General features: G+C 40.8%; 1 protein-coding gene across 2 annotated transcripts in view; it reads left to right on the top strand.

Annotated features, from left to right (window-relative positions):
• The window catches only part of LOC138026672 (TALPID3 protein-like), an 84,312-nt gene extending 68,041 nt beyond the window's left edge, over nucleotides 1-16,271 (top strand). For both annotated transcript variants that reach the window (XM_068874111.1, XM_068874112.1), the window contains exons 20-30: nucleotides 736-840; nucleotides 1,820-2,049; nucleotides 4,067-4,206; nucleotides 4,670-4,827; nucleotides 5,811-6,092; nucleotides 6,432-6,631; nucleotides 7,578-7,749; nucleotides 9,089-9,218; nucleotides 10,964-11,127; nucleotides 14,052-14,244; nucleotides 15,178-16,271. In XM_068874111.1, coding sequence (XP_068730212.1) covers nucleotides 736-840; nucleotides 1,820-2,049; nucleotides 4,067-4,206; nucleotides 4,670-4,827; nucleotides 5,811-6,092; nucleotides 6,432-6,631; nucleotides 7,578-7,749; nucleotides 9,089-9,218; nucleotides 10,964-11,127; nucleotides 14,052-14,244; nucleotides 15,178-15,824 — 2,421 coding nt within the window. In that variant the 3' untranslated portion in view covers nucleotides 15,825-16,271. The remainder of the gene's footprint in view (nucleotides 1-735; nucleotides 841-1,819; nucleotides 2,050-4,066; nucleotides 4,207-4,669; nucleotides 4,828-5,810; nucleotides 6,093-6,431; nucleotides 6,632-7,577; nucleotides 7,750-9,088; nucleotides 9,219-10,963; nucleotides 11,128-14,051; nucleotides 14,245-15,177) is intronic.
• The last annotated feature ends 362 nt before the right edge of the window (nucleotides 16,272-16,633 follow it).

The following is a 16,633-nucleotide window of genomic DNA, read 5'->3' on the forward strand; positions in this document are numbered from 1 at the left end:
GAATTTTCAGAGACAGACGATTTCAACGCCGATTTCTTGGTCGATCAATTTGATAATGATGGACATAGAGCGAGTTTCAATCGAGTGTCGTAAAACCAAAGCCAGAGTAATTACTTTGACCAATCAAAAAGAACGGAGACAATCCAGTAAACCAATCAAAACTCGAGGTAATTACACTTAGCCGACACAAAGCGCGGGAAAGTGTGCACGCGCGAGCCACGATTGGTTTTGGTTTCACTTCTGGTTGATGGAAAAAGTGGCGCGACAACTTTGAACCAATCACTTAGTGAAGTAATTATAAGCCAAAGTAATTCGCTAATTAATTTCGACTCTCAATTGAAAACCGCTCTATGCTAATGAGGAAAAAATTGCAAACAGAGATTCCCCTATTCAAATCGATAGCTTTAGAGAACAGTGTATCTGTAAGCGAAGATCTGTGGGCTTTGCGCAGTTCTGTTTATTTTTGTAATCAGCGAGAAAATGGCGTTCAAAATTTGAAATTTTACTTTGTGGAAAAAGCTCGAATGAGCCCATGCCATCATCTTTAATAGGATACCGGGTTTGGATTTTCAGGAAAAAAACGCCGATTCCTTGGTCTATCAATTCAATAATGATGCACCTAATATGCAAATGAGGCAAAAATTTTGAACAAAGATCTTGACTATGCCAACAGTGAAACAATACTCGATCAGTGAAAACCAAACTTAAACTTACGACATTGTGTTTTTTCTTCAGGATATTCCAGCTCCTCTTTCTAGGCCTGATGACTCTGAATACCAGGAATTTAGGAATTTCCTGGCTGTGACGGAGACTGGGCCTCAGGAAAAAGATGAACAACAGGTTTGTCGTCAAAAATGCCAATCTCCGGGTTGCTATTTGGTTCAGTTGCAAAGTAAAAAAGTAATTCAACTGACAAACCTGACGTTGCACTCATTTTACTCTCCCCCCCCCCCCTCCCCCTCCACCTTTTAAAGCTACTGAAGCTACACTGAAAGGAAAGAAAACGATTCTTTGTGCGAAACAGTTACATTGGCGCGGTGGTGAGAGCACTCGCCTCCCACCAATGTGGCCTGCATGGCTTCGATTTCTTGACTCTGCGTCATATGTAGGTTGAGTTTGTTGGTTCTCTACTCTGCACTGAGATATTTTTCTCTGACTACCGTTAGTTCGGTTTTCCCCTCTCCTCAAAAAGCAACAGTTGACTTTATTTGTGTTAATTGTTAATTTCAGTTTACAGTGTCCCCAGTTAGTGCTCCAGCGCAAGAACGACTAAAATTCCTTTCCTTATTGGTTCAGGAAACAATTGGGCACAAAAATACATGCAAGAGAAACAATGAAGTGCGGTTTATAGACGAAGTGTAAAAGGGATCCTCGCATTTAACTGGACAATTGAAGCAACTGTCTCTTTTAGAAACCAAAAAAATTCAGGTGGCTCCAACGGGATTGGAACCTATGACCTCTGTGATGCCGGTGCAATGCTCTACCAACTGAGCTATGGAGCCACTCAGTTGGGAGCAGGTCAATTTATTGGGCTCATGTATTCCCGTGAAAGGACGTAACGAAAGGAGTGTATTTATTTGAAATGCGGGCTATAGACGAAAGAGAGAAATGATCCTCGCAATTATCTGGATAATTTAAGCTTAGTTGGTAGAGCATTGCGCCGCCATTGCAGAGGTCATCTAGTTAAGTACGAGGATCATTTCTCTCTTTCGTAAAAACAATGAAGCCTAATTCTAAACACAACAGAGCTGTGTCCTATGCTGATTAAATGTAATAAAAGGTTTCATATTGTCTTACGCTTTTGTGTCTTTTGTCTCAGGTTCCTCCAGAGGTGGAGGGTGATACCGATGACGATGATGATCAACAGCACAGGATACCCACTCCTCAGCATCCTCTTACATTGGAGGGCTTCAGTGGTTTGCCGGAGCAACCATACAGCGGCCCTCCCTTTCCGCCAGTTCATCCCCCAGTCTCTGTACAACAATCAGGCGGAGTTTTAGAGGCTGAGACTTGCCAAGTTGAAGCTCTGCAAGATAGGGCCTTGGAATGGTAAGATTCCCTTGACAACACGGTCAGCATTGATATTAGGGACCTTAGGAACTACGACGGCGACGTCGACGAAAACGTTATCTCAAAATATAACGTTGCTCTATCATACATTTTTCGCGATTATTCCAACTCGTTCACATCCTACAATATGGGCGAAATATCCTAGAAATGTATTGGTTCGAGCGGTTTCAGAGTGAAAAGAGAGAGGGAAAGATTCTTTATTGCATGCTCGCGTTGTCGTCAAAACCTCAAATTTGGTGATGTCACCAGGGTTCGTACGCGTCTTGAAAACCCTTGAATTTTGAGAGTACATTTTCAAGGCCTTGAAAGTCCTTGAAAATCTCTGCTCTTCAACCCTGGTCCTTGAAAGTCCTTGAAGTTTTTCTGACCCCCAGTTTTAATCTTTGAAAACTTCGGTAAAAATAATCAGCCACTTAAGTCATGTCATACAAACGCGACGAGCTGTGGTGTCGAGAATAGTTACCAGTGCCTTTGCATTATTTTGACTCATGTACGTTATGGAAAATGAGCAAGAATTGTACTGTCAGACAATTTCCGTGGGTAAATTCTTCGACTTCCATAAAAAAGACGTCCTTCAAATTTCAAAATCTGGCCCTTGAAAGTCGTTGAAAAGTCCTTGAATTTTTGGTCTGAAAAAGTGTACGAACCCTGTGTCACGTCGTCGTTACGCAGAGGACTGCAAACATATTTTCTAAAATCGGTGCTGCACGTGTAGCACGATTATTTATGCTCTTTTAACCAATGATATCATTGTTTTGTGGCGTTGTTGTTGAACGATGCGTTTTCTGTTGTGGTACAGGCACACTGGTAAGAAATTCCTTGCTCCTTACAGAAGTGAAACCCATAACCTTCTGATTCCTGGTTTAGATTATGTACGGAGCTGCGGGAGATTCGCCGGAGCTTAGACCTTTAATAATAAACGACAAAAGGGTTGAGACACTCACCCTTTTTTTACTAATGCTGAACATATTCACCCCCTTGATCTTTACATCTAACCCCCTCCCCCCCAAAAAATCTTGTTGTTTTTATCGCCCAGACTAACCCTAACCCTACACATAGACATGAATTTTTCACAATTGTAGTATTTCCAGTACAGTGTAGCAACTACTTTTGTCGCTCATTGTAGGTTCGTGTGACAAACTAGGACTGAAGTGGCGAATGTCAAAATTAGGTTTTACCGAGAAATACAATTACACTTCGTTCACCGTTCCCTTTATTGCATTTGCAAGAATGAATAATTTTGACAATTCACTGCTTGCACAAATCCCATAATATACCTCTTTTACCCCCCAAAAATCTGCATAGGCATTGTTTTCGACTTCGCTTGGGACATTTTCATGTCCCAGGAGAAATTGCAAACAATGGTTATGCAAAAGTTTTGGGGGTAATAGAGGTGTATTATGGGATTGTGCGAGTAGTGAATAGGCCACTTCGGAAAATACCATAATACTCTTTGTTTGTCCCCCTTAAATTTGCATAAGCATTGTTGTTTTCTCTTGGGAACATAGACTGTCCCACGAGAAACTGGAAACAATGCTTATGCAAAATTTGGGCGGACAAACAAAGAGTATTATGGTATTTTCTTAAGTAGCCTATGGTGCTCACACAGGCGGGATATTTGCCACACTTTATGTGACGAGTCGTCTACAAGAGTAATTTTTGTATTTGACAACTTCTTGTTTGTCACATAAAAATTGGCCAAATTTTTTCGTCTACACGAGCAAATAAAAATTGTACTTCGTTTGAGCGACTCAGAATACCTCTGACGAAGGGCTAACGCTCGAAAGGTCAGCTTATAAATCTTTCTGACGGTGATAAATTTGCCTTTAAAATTTGAGTGGAAGAACATCCGAACTATTGGAAGGTCCTTGTTTCGTCTCCTGCAATGGAGCTGTCGGATTTTTTCCGAGTATCCGTGGGTCATCATCGAAAAAAGGACATCTTCCAAATTTACTTCACTTGTACATTTAAAGGACGCGTGAATTTTTGTCGACAGGATTGAACAGGAACTCCTTGCACGTATTGTGAGTGAAATGAACCAACCTGTGCCTGACCCCACCACCCTCACAAGGCCGCAGGCGATCCTTGAGAGTAGCACTGCATCAGAGCCTGAAGATGAGGATGCTGACATGCTCGGTGAGTTCTTTTTGATACTGTTTCAATAGCTCTTTCAAGTACATTTAATGCAGCGCCGATCTAGAGTCTATCTTGATATTCAGAATCTTTGTAAAGACAAAGGCTCTCTCGATAAGTTGTTTGCTGTCGCTCTGTCAATACGGCAAGGTCTCAGTTTGAGAAAGACTTCGCTTTCGGTTAATAAGTAGTTAGTATCTAAATAATTATTACAGGGCGCAATCTCGTCCCCACCGTCCGCTTTTCAAAAGAAAAGCGGACGGTGGGGACGAGATTGTACAGAGCGGTCCTTATGATGCAAAATACTAAGAAGTGTTAACATTTGAACGTTTTGGGTTTCTATTGGGATATATTACACAAAGACCTAAATTCTGCACCTCGTAAAGTATTGGTGAATTTTATGATAGGTGTCATGATCTAATTGGTTGGTAAAGACACTTTATTGTATTTTTATTCTCTGGCCCAGCTGCCACTATAGGACTTGGTGGGATTCAACTATTTGTTGATGCTGGGTTACCTGTGGATCGTGATCTTGTCACCAACTTAATTCGGGAAGTAATAGCAGAAAATGTTTCCACGGTACTCGGTCACCCAAAGCCCAGGGCCAGGCGGCTTTCCTCTAGGGTAAGTTGAATGTGATGTCCTTTAGCTGGTTCTGGCTTTTCGGTAGTCCTCTGCTGTTTCTTGTATGGTTCATCCATCCATATTCGGTGCACCTTGCTACCAATGGCTTCGCGTGTGGTATGCAATTAGGTGCGAAAGGAAGCCACTCTTAGAGTTATATTTTAAATTGAGGTGATTCGAAATGATGTTGTTTTCAAGATGAAGTGCGTCGTTAGAAAGGAAATTTTCTGAATACCTTGTTTCATCGACTTCGTTCAACAAAGACAGCCACTATTCAACACCTCTCGTTAAACGAGAAGCAACTTTTTATCGGGTTTAAAGGCACAAGGCGAAGCAAAGTGGATTTTTAGAATGGATGAAGTAGCTGCCTGAGTCCCAAAAATGATTTGTGTTTTCCTTCTTTTCTGTGATAGCTTTTTCCCAAGTGTAAATTCAATATCAACGCTCCCTTATTTTTCAATCCCCCTTGGAGATCGCCTCTTATGGAACCATGGTTTGCTTACCGTCTTGCCTATCTCTGCTGTTTGTCTTCGTATCAAACCTCGCGGTAATACCTAGCAGAATAGGAATACAGTAAACACCCGCATATAAGAACGCTGATTTCAAGTTTCAGGCTGATCTTGTTCTTATTTAAGGGAGGCTTAGTAAGAAATGATCCTGAAAATGTTCTTAAAATGTTCTTAACATACAATACTTTTCTGTGATAGATTTTAGAGTTTGTGATAGTCTCTAACACCATATTACGTGGATATGAGTCACTTTACTGTTTCATCATTCTCATACCATTAGTTTTCTTTATATTAAGAACATGTTTTGTTTATCAGGCTGAATCAGTTCTTATTTACATGGTGCTATTTTGGCCAAATTTCAGCCTGATGTTCTTAATCCACTTGCTCTTATACGCGGGTGTTTACTGTACGTAGTACAAGTCATGTTTACGTGAATGCACAGTGTTAAAACTTGGTTTCCAACATCATTTTTAGCAATCTTTAAGGGAAGAAGTTCAGTCATCATGCACACCCTCTCCCAGGGAAACTCCCAATCCAACCCCTTCCCCTACCCCTGAGTACACACCTCCAGAATCCGAAGAGAGTGCCCACGAGTCAGCGGTGTTGGAAACTCCGGTGCCTACTCCCACTCCTTCAGTGACAAGCGAGGAACCAACTTCTTCTGAGAGCAAACAGGAAGAGATGGTGTTTGAACCAATCAGAAACGAGCAGGAGAAGCATGTGGCGGAAGAGGAGGAGGAGGAAACTGGTGACCAGGTGTGTTCATTTCTACCGGAAATAGCATTTTTATGTGAGTGTGTTTTGGAAATGATCTTGTGGTTGCTTTGGGGCTGCATTACTACTTTGATTTTAGACGAAACTACACCACTTTGTAAACCGAAAACGGGTTCGATAAGGAATTGGTTCGAGCTTTTCAGTTACAAAGAGTTTCCTAAATAACGTTTCCAGAAGACTCAAAAAGGAATTTTAAGCCATGTTTTTTCTGTAACAAAAGAAAATACCAGTTATGTAAAATACAATGTGGATTTTTTTAATCATATTCTTACACCGGGTATGGTAAAAACCTCACTTCACGTGCCGCTGTCTCTTCTCTAGGCATCTGAAGTAAACACGCCAGTTGCCACACCTATTTCAACACCACCTCCTGCACAGTCCCAACCGTCTAGTTTATCAACACCCGAGCCTTCTGTACAAGAGCCAGAGGTGTCTCTGGTTACAAACGTTTCCACTCCTACGCCGTCAGTTATTGTGAAAACTCCAACGCCGGAACCTGAACCTGAGCCAGAAGTCAGTGTGTAAGTATTTGTGTCTCTGCCATCTTCGTCCATAGGGACCATTCCTTTTGGTAGGCACCAAGGATAACTTCCTCCGGTTAGTTTCTAACCAGAAAGTTAACAAAGAATCTTGGAGTTTCTGCTCTTAGTCACGAAGACGCACTGTAAAAGGGGGTAGCTTCACTCTCTGTTTTTGTTCGTATCCATTCAAGCACCACTGATTATCCAAGATGGCAAATCAACAAACAGCAACACGTGGATGGAGCCCCTAAAAGATATTTCCAAGGCCAGAAAAGTGACTGGGGACGACTGATAACATCTTTTAACATATTACGGGCACATTACCGTTAGCGGCATTTTTATTTGCACAAATTATCACGGAGATTTGTGTTCGTCCACAGTTGATTGACAAATCACCCGCGTATGCCTAACGTACCAGGCCTTTTGCAGTGCGTCTTCGTGTTTAAACTCAGACTCAGAAATTTGAAATTATGGTTTGATTCATATAGTTAAAAATATGAACATTCACTGCGGTTGCGTGTAAGTCAGAACCAACCAGAAATCCTACAGAAAAATTCTTGGAAGACCGGTACGAGTGTGGCATCGTGGGATTGTTTTGGTCTGTGAGTGACTCTTATAAATCAAGGAAACAATACTGATCATGTCCATTGCCTTTGTTGGCTGCCTGGCCTTTTCGATTTGACCTTGGCTTTGGCCATGAAGATTGACTGTTTTTGGAGAGCTTCAAGTCCCCCTTCTTTGTACAAAGGCTAGGTGTGGCCCTTGTTCAATAGGAAACTTAGGTCGTTCCATGGTCTCCTCATTTAAGAGGAGGGACCCCAATCCTAGTTTTAACTAATTAGTGATGTTGGGCCTCCTTCAATCAATACCTTTGAAAATCTTTGAAGGCGATGCTCGATGCACAGCAATAATCCCAAATATTGAGACTGTAATAACAACATTTCAGTTCAGAAGGACCAAGTCAACTCAAGGAACCATCTGTCAATCACAAGGAACTGACGCCACCTAAGCCTGCGCATCCATCGATCAGTAGTCCATCGAGCTTGTCATCCACCACCCTGGGTACAGCAACAATCACTACCACTGAAGAGGAAATATCTGAGGGAGAACTGATTCAGGTGAGTGTTTCACCCTCCCTTCCCTCTCCCTAGAAGTAATTAGCGATGTTTAGATTTCTAATAGGCCATTTTACAGTTGTTTGCTCAGTGACCTAGCCTATGAATGGCTGCGAGGCTGCCGGTGATCTTGTATTGATACAGACCTCACTGCTTTTATCATGTAAATTGTGTTGTTGTAGTTCTAATTCGTCTACATTAACAGTAGAAAAGCACAAAGGTTTGTATCAAAGAAGGGTCACCGGCAGCCTCGCTTCCATTCTTAGAATTAGATGCAAGTTGATTTCAATAAGCGTCATGAAGTGTACCCCTGCTCTTCTCCCCAACTTCAACATCATTCGTGTCTCGGAAGCCAAACAATTAACATTACAAAGTGTCCTCTAAACTCCAGTCCTCCTGTAAAAAGAAACAGCTGCAATTTACTCCAACCTAAAACTAACGCCGACCTTTACCCTTGCCTTATTGTTGGAAACGGGTAGCAAATGCTTAGACACCTCGTGTAGGAGGTAGACTTTTTTCCCTTATATTTTTTTACAACAATTGTATTTATTTCAACCAAAAGTGAATTAGATGAGAGTGTTGTTGTGGTACGGATGGGCTCCACAGCAGTCACAAATTTTTAGAATACCCGTTCCCGCGAAAATCAGTTGTCATGTCCCTAGGGAAAAAAACATGGCAGAACAGTCACGCGTGACATGGCTTCTTCTGATTGGTTTAAATTGGGGGCCCTTTGCTTGTTTCGCGCGCAAAGTGTATCTTAAAATAAATCCATTTGTGACTGTGCTTGGGCAAGACCACAAAGTGATAGATCAACAATCTTATCGAATTCACTCTTGTTTCAACACAAAAAGCATTACCTACAATTCCTTATTTTACTTACACGACTGTACTTACACAGAAGCTCATGATCTTGAAGGGTTTCACTCTGGTTCAGAGCTGGAGTTTTTTTAGTTTAAAAATTCGTTTATTTGGATGTACCGTAGCTCGTGCATTTTCGCGCGCATGCAGCTTCAATCCTATTTTTGTCCATATTTGGGCATAAAATTGGTGTCCTAAAATCCGCAGCTTTGTTCCAAGGAAAAACGTTACACGCTTCAAGGTCATGACTTACATTATTGGCAAAAATATACTTGAAAACTGTTAAACATTTGTTAACGTACAAAAGCAACTTCGTTCCCAGGACCTCTTCCTTGACGTCTGCCCAGAAGCCAAGGGAGAGGTCCTGGGAACGAGGTTGGAATGTGAAGCTTGTGTCATCAGCTTACCTAATATTTTTTCTGAATTTGAAAGTACCAGAGACATCAGAACCCTAAGAAGAACTTTGTCTTTTGTCATTTTGCAGCCATATGCGCACACTGGAATATACAGTGAAGGTGAATTTGCCGTATCTCCAACTGTTGTTCAACTGGCGGCCGAGCGAAACCTGCCCATTGGAGGAGACTGGGACACAACTGTCTTAGGAAGAGACCAAGGTGAGTAATTTGTTGCCTTCTTCATAATGTAGCGGTTTTCATGTTACATATCGAAAGTAATTACACAATTGTCGTCACAATCTCTCCTCCTTCGGGAGAAAAGATTGCATGACGAGCTAAAAGGATGCCTTTGAAGGAGCTGCTTATCTTAAATTGAAACTCCCCGCCTCTTTTAAACCAATGAGAGTGAAAACCAATCGTGAATTTTGCGCACGCATTTTCTTGCGCTTTGAAAAAGTTGTAAAACATGCTTCATGTTCTTCTGATGGTTTCGTTGCACCGTTTACGCTTGTTTCTATTGGTCAGAAAAATCCCTTCCCGTGTGCAATGTACCACAGTAAGCCCATACGATAAAGGAGGGACGCAGTCGGCCCAGTGATTGGGGCTTAAGACACACTCTTTGAATTTGTTCGGCTGAAGTTTGCCTCCGGCCAGTTGGGATTTTCCATTGGCCCTGAAAGTATCTCGTCAGTTACGCACTCTAACCAAAAGCAGGTTTAAATTTTAACAAGCAGACAAGTGCAAGTAGTTTTTCAGTCTAAAATCGGGTTCGAAAAGCAATTGTTTAGTAAAATCCGGCTGAATTTTCACTCATGAAAACCTGATCGTTATTGACATATTGACATAAACAATCTGCTTAACTGATGCGTTGGGCTGGTGTGGCTGATAAACAAACTCCTGCTGCGTTCGTTGTGCAGCTTATGAATGAACAACAGTCGATGGGAACTTGAGAAGATCCCCGGAACAGATCACAGGCGAGGCTTCTTTAGTTTTTTTTATAATAACGAATTTTTTAAATGCATCACGTATTCGGCTATAATTTTCTGAAAACTATATTTTCCAAATCTTACGAGTGCATCTGTACTGTCATAAAGCACGCGGTTTTAACCATTCAGAGGGCGCGTTATATCATGTGGCAATTTCTCCCGCCATACTGCTAGGATAAATAAATCTCTTTATTATTCCACTATTACGCCATTTTACCATATTTGATCAAGAGAACGCGCAAAATATGAGACGGTATTACACTGTAGTGTCCCGGTTTGACCCGTTGAGAACAGAGCAAATACGGACGGAACGGGAGTTTTCAATGAACGAAATTCTTTACAACACGATACAAAGCCCGAGAATTTAACTTGTCATCGTTTGTCACTTGTCATTTCGTTTTTTCATACAATCAAATAAAGGACATTTGGCTGGCTTTCTGTGCTGTTTACATCGTTCCCAAGCGCCCAGAGGGACAGATGATGCATTTTTTTAGAAACACTCTTACCAAATAAAATTGAAGCAAAATAACACCTTTTTGTATAGTGGAATAATAAATCTCTTATTCGATGGTTTAACATATAATACGCGCGGACATTCTGCTCATTGCTCGTAAAAATACTACGCAACTCAAAATATCCGCGCGTATTATATGTTAAACCATCGAATAAGATGTATTTATTTCATTCAGATAACATCTTTTCCAGTAGAACTGTATTCTACTTTTGAAAGAATTTTCGCTTTCCAGAGCAGTTTGTGACGTCAAATCAATCATGAAAAGATCCATGCTTCTCATCGGTACAAACGACTTGTGGTCTGGTCAATTCTTTCTTTTTTTTTCCCACCAAAACTGAAAAAGATTTTGCTGAACGAAAAACATATATTAGGTGAGGTCACTTTAAGGCATGGAATACGATGTTTTTGGAGGTTTCACATCTAGTTTCCGTCAAGGAAGAACTAAAATTTTCCTTTTTTCTTAGACAGTCGCAATGAACTCGTGAAAGACGCTGTCAGGGGCATATTACATCAAGGGGATAGACGAAAAAGCCATGACCACGGTAACCGAAATCACAATAGCAGTAGTGATTCGCCTCACCAGGTTAGCCTGGCCAGTACTCTGCGAGACACTGAAAGCATCAAAGAGGTAATATTATTAGCATAAATAAGAATATTAAGAGGCTACGAGTAGCCTTTACTCTGCCTATTTCCGGTTTAAAGTCCACTAACGTCGTTTCGAGAATTACATACCTCTGGTTGATTAGTAAACAGAAAATGCGCTACTACTACTACTACTACTACTACTACTACTACTACTACTACTACTACTACTACTACTACTACTACTACCACTACCACTACCACCTTTATTTAATCACAATATCACTTTCACGGGAGTGATGTTCCAATGAGTCGTGAGTTTAAAATATATTACATGACAGGAGCCCATCAGGAACCTTCCTCTCCCCTTTTACCTTGTGGATCGGGCTTTTTCATAGACCTATTTATTTTTGGGAACACTTTCCCGTGAAACAGCGTTTCCTTGGTTACGGTTAGCCAATCAGTGCTGTCAATTACGCATTTACAATTTCGCATAAATTAGCTCTGGCTGAAACATGGCGGACAGACGGGAATTGGAAAGCTCTAATTCAGAGGTAGAAAGTAGCGAATGAGATACCAGTAAATGGTATTCAGGTGACGACTGTAAGAGTAATGGTGAATCTTAGATAGAAAGTAGCGAAGAAAGTGATGTACAGAAAGAAGCGACTAATCCGAAGGATTCTCGTCCGAAGAAACGAAGCGCGGGCACGGCTAAAAAGGACCCGGAAAGCGAACCAAACAGCCTCAAACTCTCTGAAGGAAGATAAAATGGAGAAATTGGCATCATGGGCTTTCTCAAGAGGACAAGTTACTAGAGTTGAGGAATCCATCTATTTTCTTTCTCTGGGTTTGAGCTTTCCGATTCCTGTCTGTCCGCTATGTTTCAGCCAAAGTTAATTTATCCGCATTTGCACTGATTGTCTAACCGTAACCAGGTAAACGCTGTTTCCCGGGAAAATGTTTCTAAACATAACTAGAGCTGTCAAGAATTCAATTCGGAGGAAGGCTCCTGACACGAGAATTAATCAATACAGTACTATTTATAGCGGTATTTCTTGTTTACAGACATTCACGTCACATTTTTTTTGATATTCAAATTTGCCAACCACGGAACAAAAGAAGTCATTGTTTTAACAGCCAGTTAGGTTCTGGTTGGCATATTAATAAACTTCGCTATAATATACTATATTCGTATTCTCGGTATTGGACTGGAGCTAGCTTGCAATGGAGGCTAATGCGGGGGAATCTTTTCAAATGCAAATACTTTTTAATATATTCCCCCGCATTAGCCTCCATTGCAAGCTAGTTCCAGTCCAATACTGAGAATACGAATATGGTCTATTACAAGAGGAAATAACAAAAATGTTGCTTAAAGTGACTACTCTATACAGAACGTTGTATATAATAACTCCAAGACTAAAAATAAAAATTATAATGATGCCGCTGAAATTTTCACTGTGTAACAAGTATGCTGCGAAAAAATTCAGACATTCCTGAAGACTTCCCTTGCCTCTACAGGGAGTTTTTTTTCCAGAGGACCGATCCTCTGTACTGAAGGCTATGTTTTCCTATCTTTAAAAGAGGTTTAGGAATATACAGGTTGAGTGATGAATTTCTTAGGTTGCAAGAGTTAACGTCTGAAACTTCTTAAATTTATTTCTTAAACAAGAGGGGGAAAGATGACGAGTTATTTTGTTAATCAAAATTGCAAGTTGCCGCGTTGTCGTATCTTCTAGTATTTTCTTTCCCAGTTTATCCAATCTATGGTAAAGTTTTTGGAAATTTTCTACCATTCGGCTATTCATAGACTTACAAATTAACGCAGGGAACATTTATCCATAATTTGTGGGCCTTTTTGATAAAACAATTATCCCACTTGCGCTTGTTGCATATGAAATGATTATAGCTAACTCGGCGCTGCGGGCAGGTTGGCTATCTATCATCTCATATCCAACGCGCGCTCGTGGACTAATTGTTAATTATTCTTGGAATCGACAGGTTCGGAGTGAAACATATAGTTTTCTTACTTGAAATTATAGATCCTAGCTCTTTTTGCCATCTTGGTAATAATTTCAAATCTAACGTTATCGATTCAGCAGCTTGGATTAGCATATCCAACAAACAAACAAAAAAATGGTGAATTCAGGGAAACGGTGGAACCTACAGTCTGAAGAATCTGTATGGTATCAGATTATTCCGACTTGACTTGTAAGTCGATCGCGCGCGCAGTGTGTGATTTTTGAACGCGTGGTAGCTTTGCACACAAACAAAAACAAGATGGCTGGTCGATTTTCTTCTTTTTATTGCGATTTATTATTTTGGGTTTTTATGACAACGGAATTAGTGAACCAGGTTTCGCTTCGCTCATTTTTACCATCGCAGCATTCAGGTCCTAACAATGTCCTCGATCTTCCTTATTTCGGATACCACAAAAGGCCCTACAAAAGAAACCTGATCCGACATTTGCTCTTACTACATAATTAGGACGTCCAGTGGTACAGGATGTGGAAGGGCTTTCCCCGAGGAAAAACGGGTGGGAGGGAACTTCTTCCTCCTGTTTACCTCATGGGGTTGGTACGGCTACACGTATGCAAGGTGCGTGTGTTTCTGGAGCTCCATATTTCAATTCTTTGTTGATAGCCAACCAGTTTTCTCCTATCAGTTGGTGTTTTTAACCTTGTTTTGTTTCATTTTCATTGCTTTTTTTCAGATTTAAGTTAAGCGCCCGTGAGGTAACTTCGTATCCAAGTGCACTCCTCTTGAATCTAATCAGTCTTAATTTCATCGAAGTGCTTCCTCAGAATGCCCTTCTTCCACAGAGAATTTCACCTTGCTGTACTTTGTGTGAATTCTTCCCTTCAGAATCTTTAATTGGAGTGACTGTGAAATAGCTTTATAGCGAAGTTCACTGTTACTATACGAATATACTCGATATGAAATGTTTTTGAGCTAACTGTTCTGCTCTTCCAGGATTCTATCACTGATGACAGAGAACCGGGCGAAATCAAACTTCGAGATCCAATGGCTGTATTGCTCAGTCGTATCCAGAATTACAGGCCTCCAGCAGACAGCAGTGGCAGTGAAGCAAACGAGACAATAGGGCCTCTGCGAATGCGTAATGACGGTGAAGGAAAAAACGACGAAAGAGAACCGGGTGAAATAGGTACCAAGATATTCTTATCGTCTGTTAAGTTCTTGTACAACTTGTACAACTGGTATGATATCACCCAAATCTCCATATCTCCAGACTGTCATTGTCTTTGATCCAAAACAGCAATTAGGGAACCTTAAATCTGGTCTGTTTCTTCCTTCGTTTCTTTTTTTGTTACCGGTTATGCGCTTCGCTAAAGAAGCGTCCCTCTCAAATAAGCCCTCATCCGTCAAACATGCTTGAAATAAATAAGCCCCCGGGGGGCTTAATAGAGGATTTACGGTAGCCTTATTTAATTTTAGACAAAGCATCGTCCTTTTCTTTTCTATCCTTGTTTCAAAGATTGGAATCATCTGCTGTTATGATGTATAAATCTTTACATGAGATGACCCCTGAGTATCTGAGTCATAGATTTGTGTTTCGAAACGACATAACATCATATCGATTAAGGAATACTAAAAATAAACTGGCTCTTCCGCAGCCCCGCACCAATTATTTGAAGAAGAGTTTCTCTTACAGCAAAGCCAGGTTGTGGAATAGCCTATTCTTGGGTTTCACATGACGTCACGGCCGCCATGTTGGTGTCCCCAAACAATAAAATGGTGGCCATGTTGGTGTCCCGATCCAATCCTCCGGGAATTGAAAGCTATTAGTATGCTAACGTCTTCTTTTGTTTTCGTTGAAAAACATGGCTGTTGATCTCGTGAGTGAAACCCAAGAATTCAGTGATCTTCGTGCAGCAACGTCTTTACATGATTTTAAACAACCTACGTCACCACATTTTTGAATGAATTTTAACACGGCATCCTTGTAAAGCAGCTTTTAGTATCTAGTAGTTTAGGTTACTTAGTTTAGTTAGGGATACTTAGTTAATCTAAAATTATTTTATAATGTTTGCTGAAGGATTTACCATGTATAAATAGTTACCATTACCATTCCTTTCAGTGGCAGGGAAACTCTCGCCGGGGGAGGTGGTAGTGTGGGAACCTTCGGGTATTTCGAGGAATCAGCCACCACCCCTTCTGGGAAAACCTTCATTGGGCGATGATTCCAAAGATTCAAAAATGGATAAAGTTACTACCATTGCTAAACCTGATGCAAAGTTTTCCGACGAAGACCGGAGTCACGACGATCGTTCTCTCCACGCATCGGATTTGTTACCAAGAGCCCTCGGTTCAGACTCATCCTCTCCCATGGCAGGCACAACGGCACAAAGGCAGCAACAGCGTGCAAAAGTGACGATAATTTCCGTTGAAAATAAGGATGGGCAAACTTCAGAGACAAGTTCACAGAAAACATACTCCGTTGAAAGGCCCACAGAAGGCGCTTATACCCCGGCTCCTGATTTTAAAGAGAAAGTTAACACAGATCATCCTCCAAGTGGGTTGATCCTAAAGGAAAGAAAACTAAAGGTAGTTGAAGGTGCCAAAAAGGAGACTGACGCTCAGCAGATGCCAACTAAAATCCAAGTCACTTTGCCATCCGCTGATAACAGTGCCTACGAAGAAAGCGTAATCGCAAGTGATGCGCAGGTTTCTGTTGATCAGGATACTTTTGGTGACGTGTCATCAATCTCTGGAGGAGATTTTTGACTTTTTCACTCGCAGTGAAGTTTATTTGTAATAAAAGTGTGTTCTCTGGAAATATCAAAGTTAGTCCAAGCGTCTCTTGAATAATATTAAAGAAACGGTCTCTGGTCGTTCTCCGTGACAACTGTCTTTGTTTGTGCTTATTGTCATGCACAATGTTGGACAAATATATATATCGTTTAATCCACTCTTTGCAGTTAGAACTATGTATAAACTGAATTATCAAGCGGTATCATTTACAAAACTATTAAAAATAATTAAGGTATACTAATGTAAAATCTACATAATAATTAATCTAGAAATCTAAAAGTTATAAAATCATTAGCTCTCTTGGTTCTTTCCTCCTGGAGAACGGACTTTTCACTCCCAGATCTAAGATTGTAAGGAACATTATAAACATTAGCCTGAGGGCGGAGTTTCCACGTCGCAATGAACTTCCTACTTAATGTTTCTCGCCTGACTTCTAGACTTGGAAGGCCGGATATGGTCAGGGCTTCCTTATAACCAACACCCGGGAGTATTACCTTAAGGGGTCTCCTTTGTATAGATTCTAATTTAGATGACAAATATTCAGGGATGTCTTGCCAAGCAGCCACGGCATATTCCAAAATGGATCTGACACAGCACTTATAAATATTTAAAATATTGCTATTCGCTACACCAGCTCTTTTAAGCACTCTTAGGGTATATAAACGTTTGGCGGCCTTACAATAAATATAGTTTATGTGGTCATTCCATTTAAGATCGTCTCTGATTTTAACACCAAGTAATTTAAAAGATGAGACACGTTCGAGCTGGTGATTTCCAATACA

This window comes from Montipora capricornis, chromosome 12, assembly GCF_036669925.1.
Source record: "Montipora capricornis isolate CH-2021 chromosome 12, ASM3666992v2, whole genome shotgun sequence".
NCBI lineage: Eukaryota > Metazoa > Cnidaria > Anthozoa > Scleractinia > Acroporidae > Montipora > Montipora capricornis.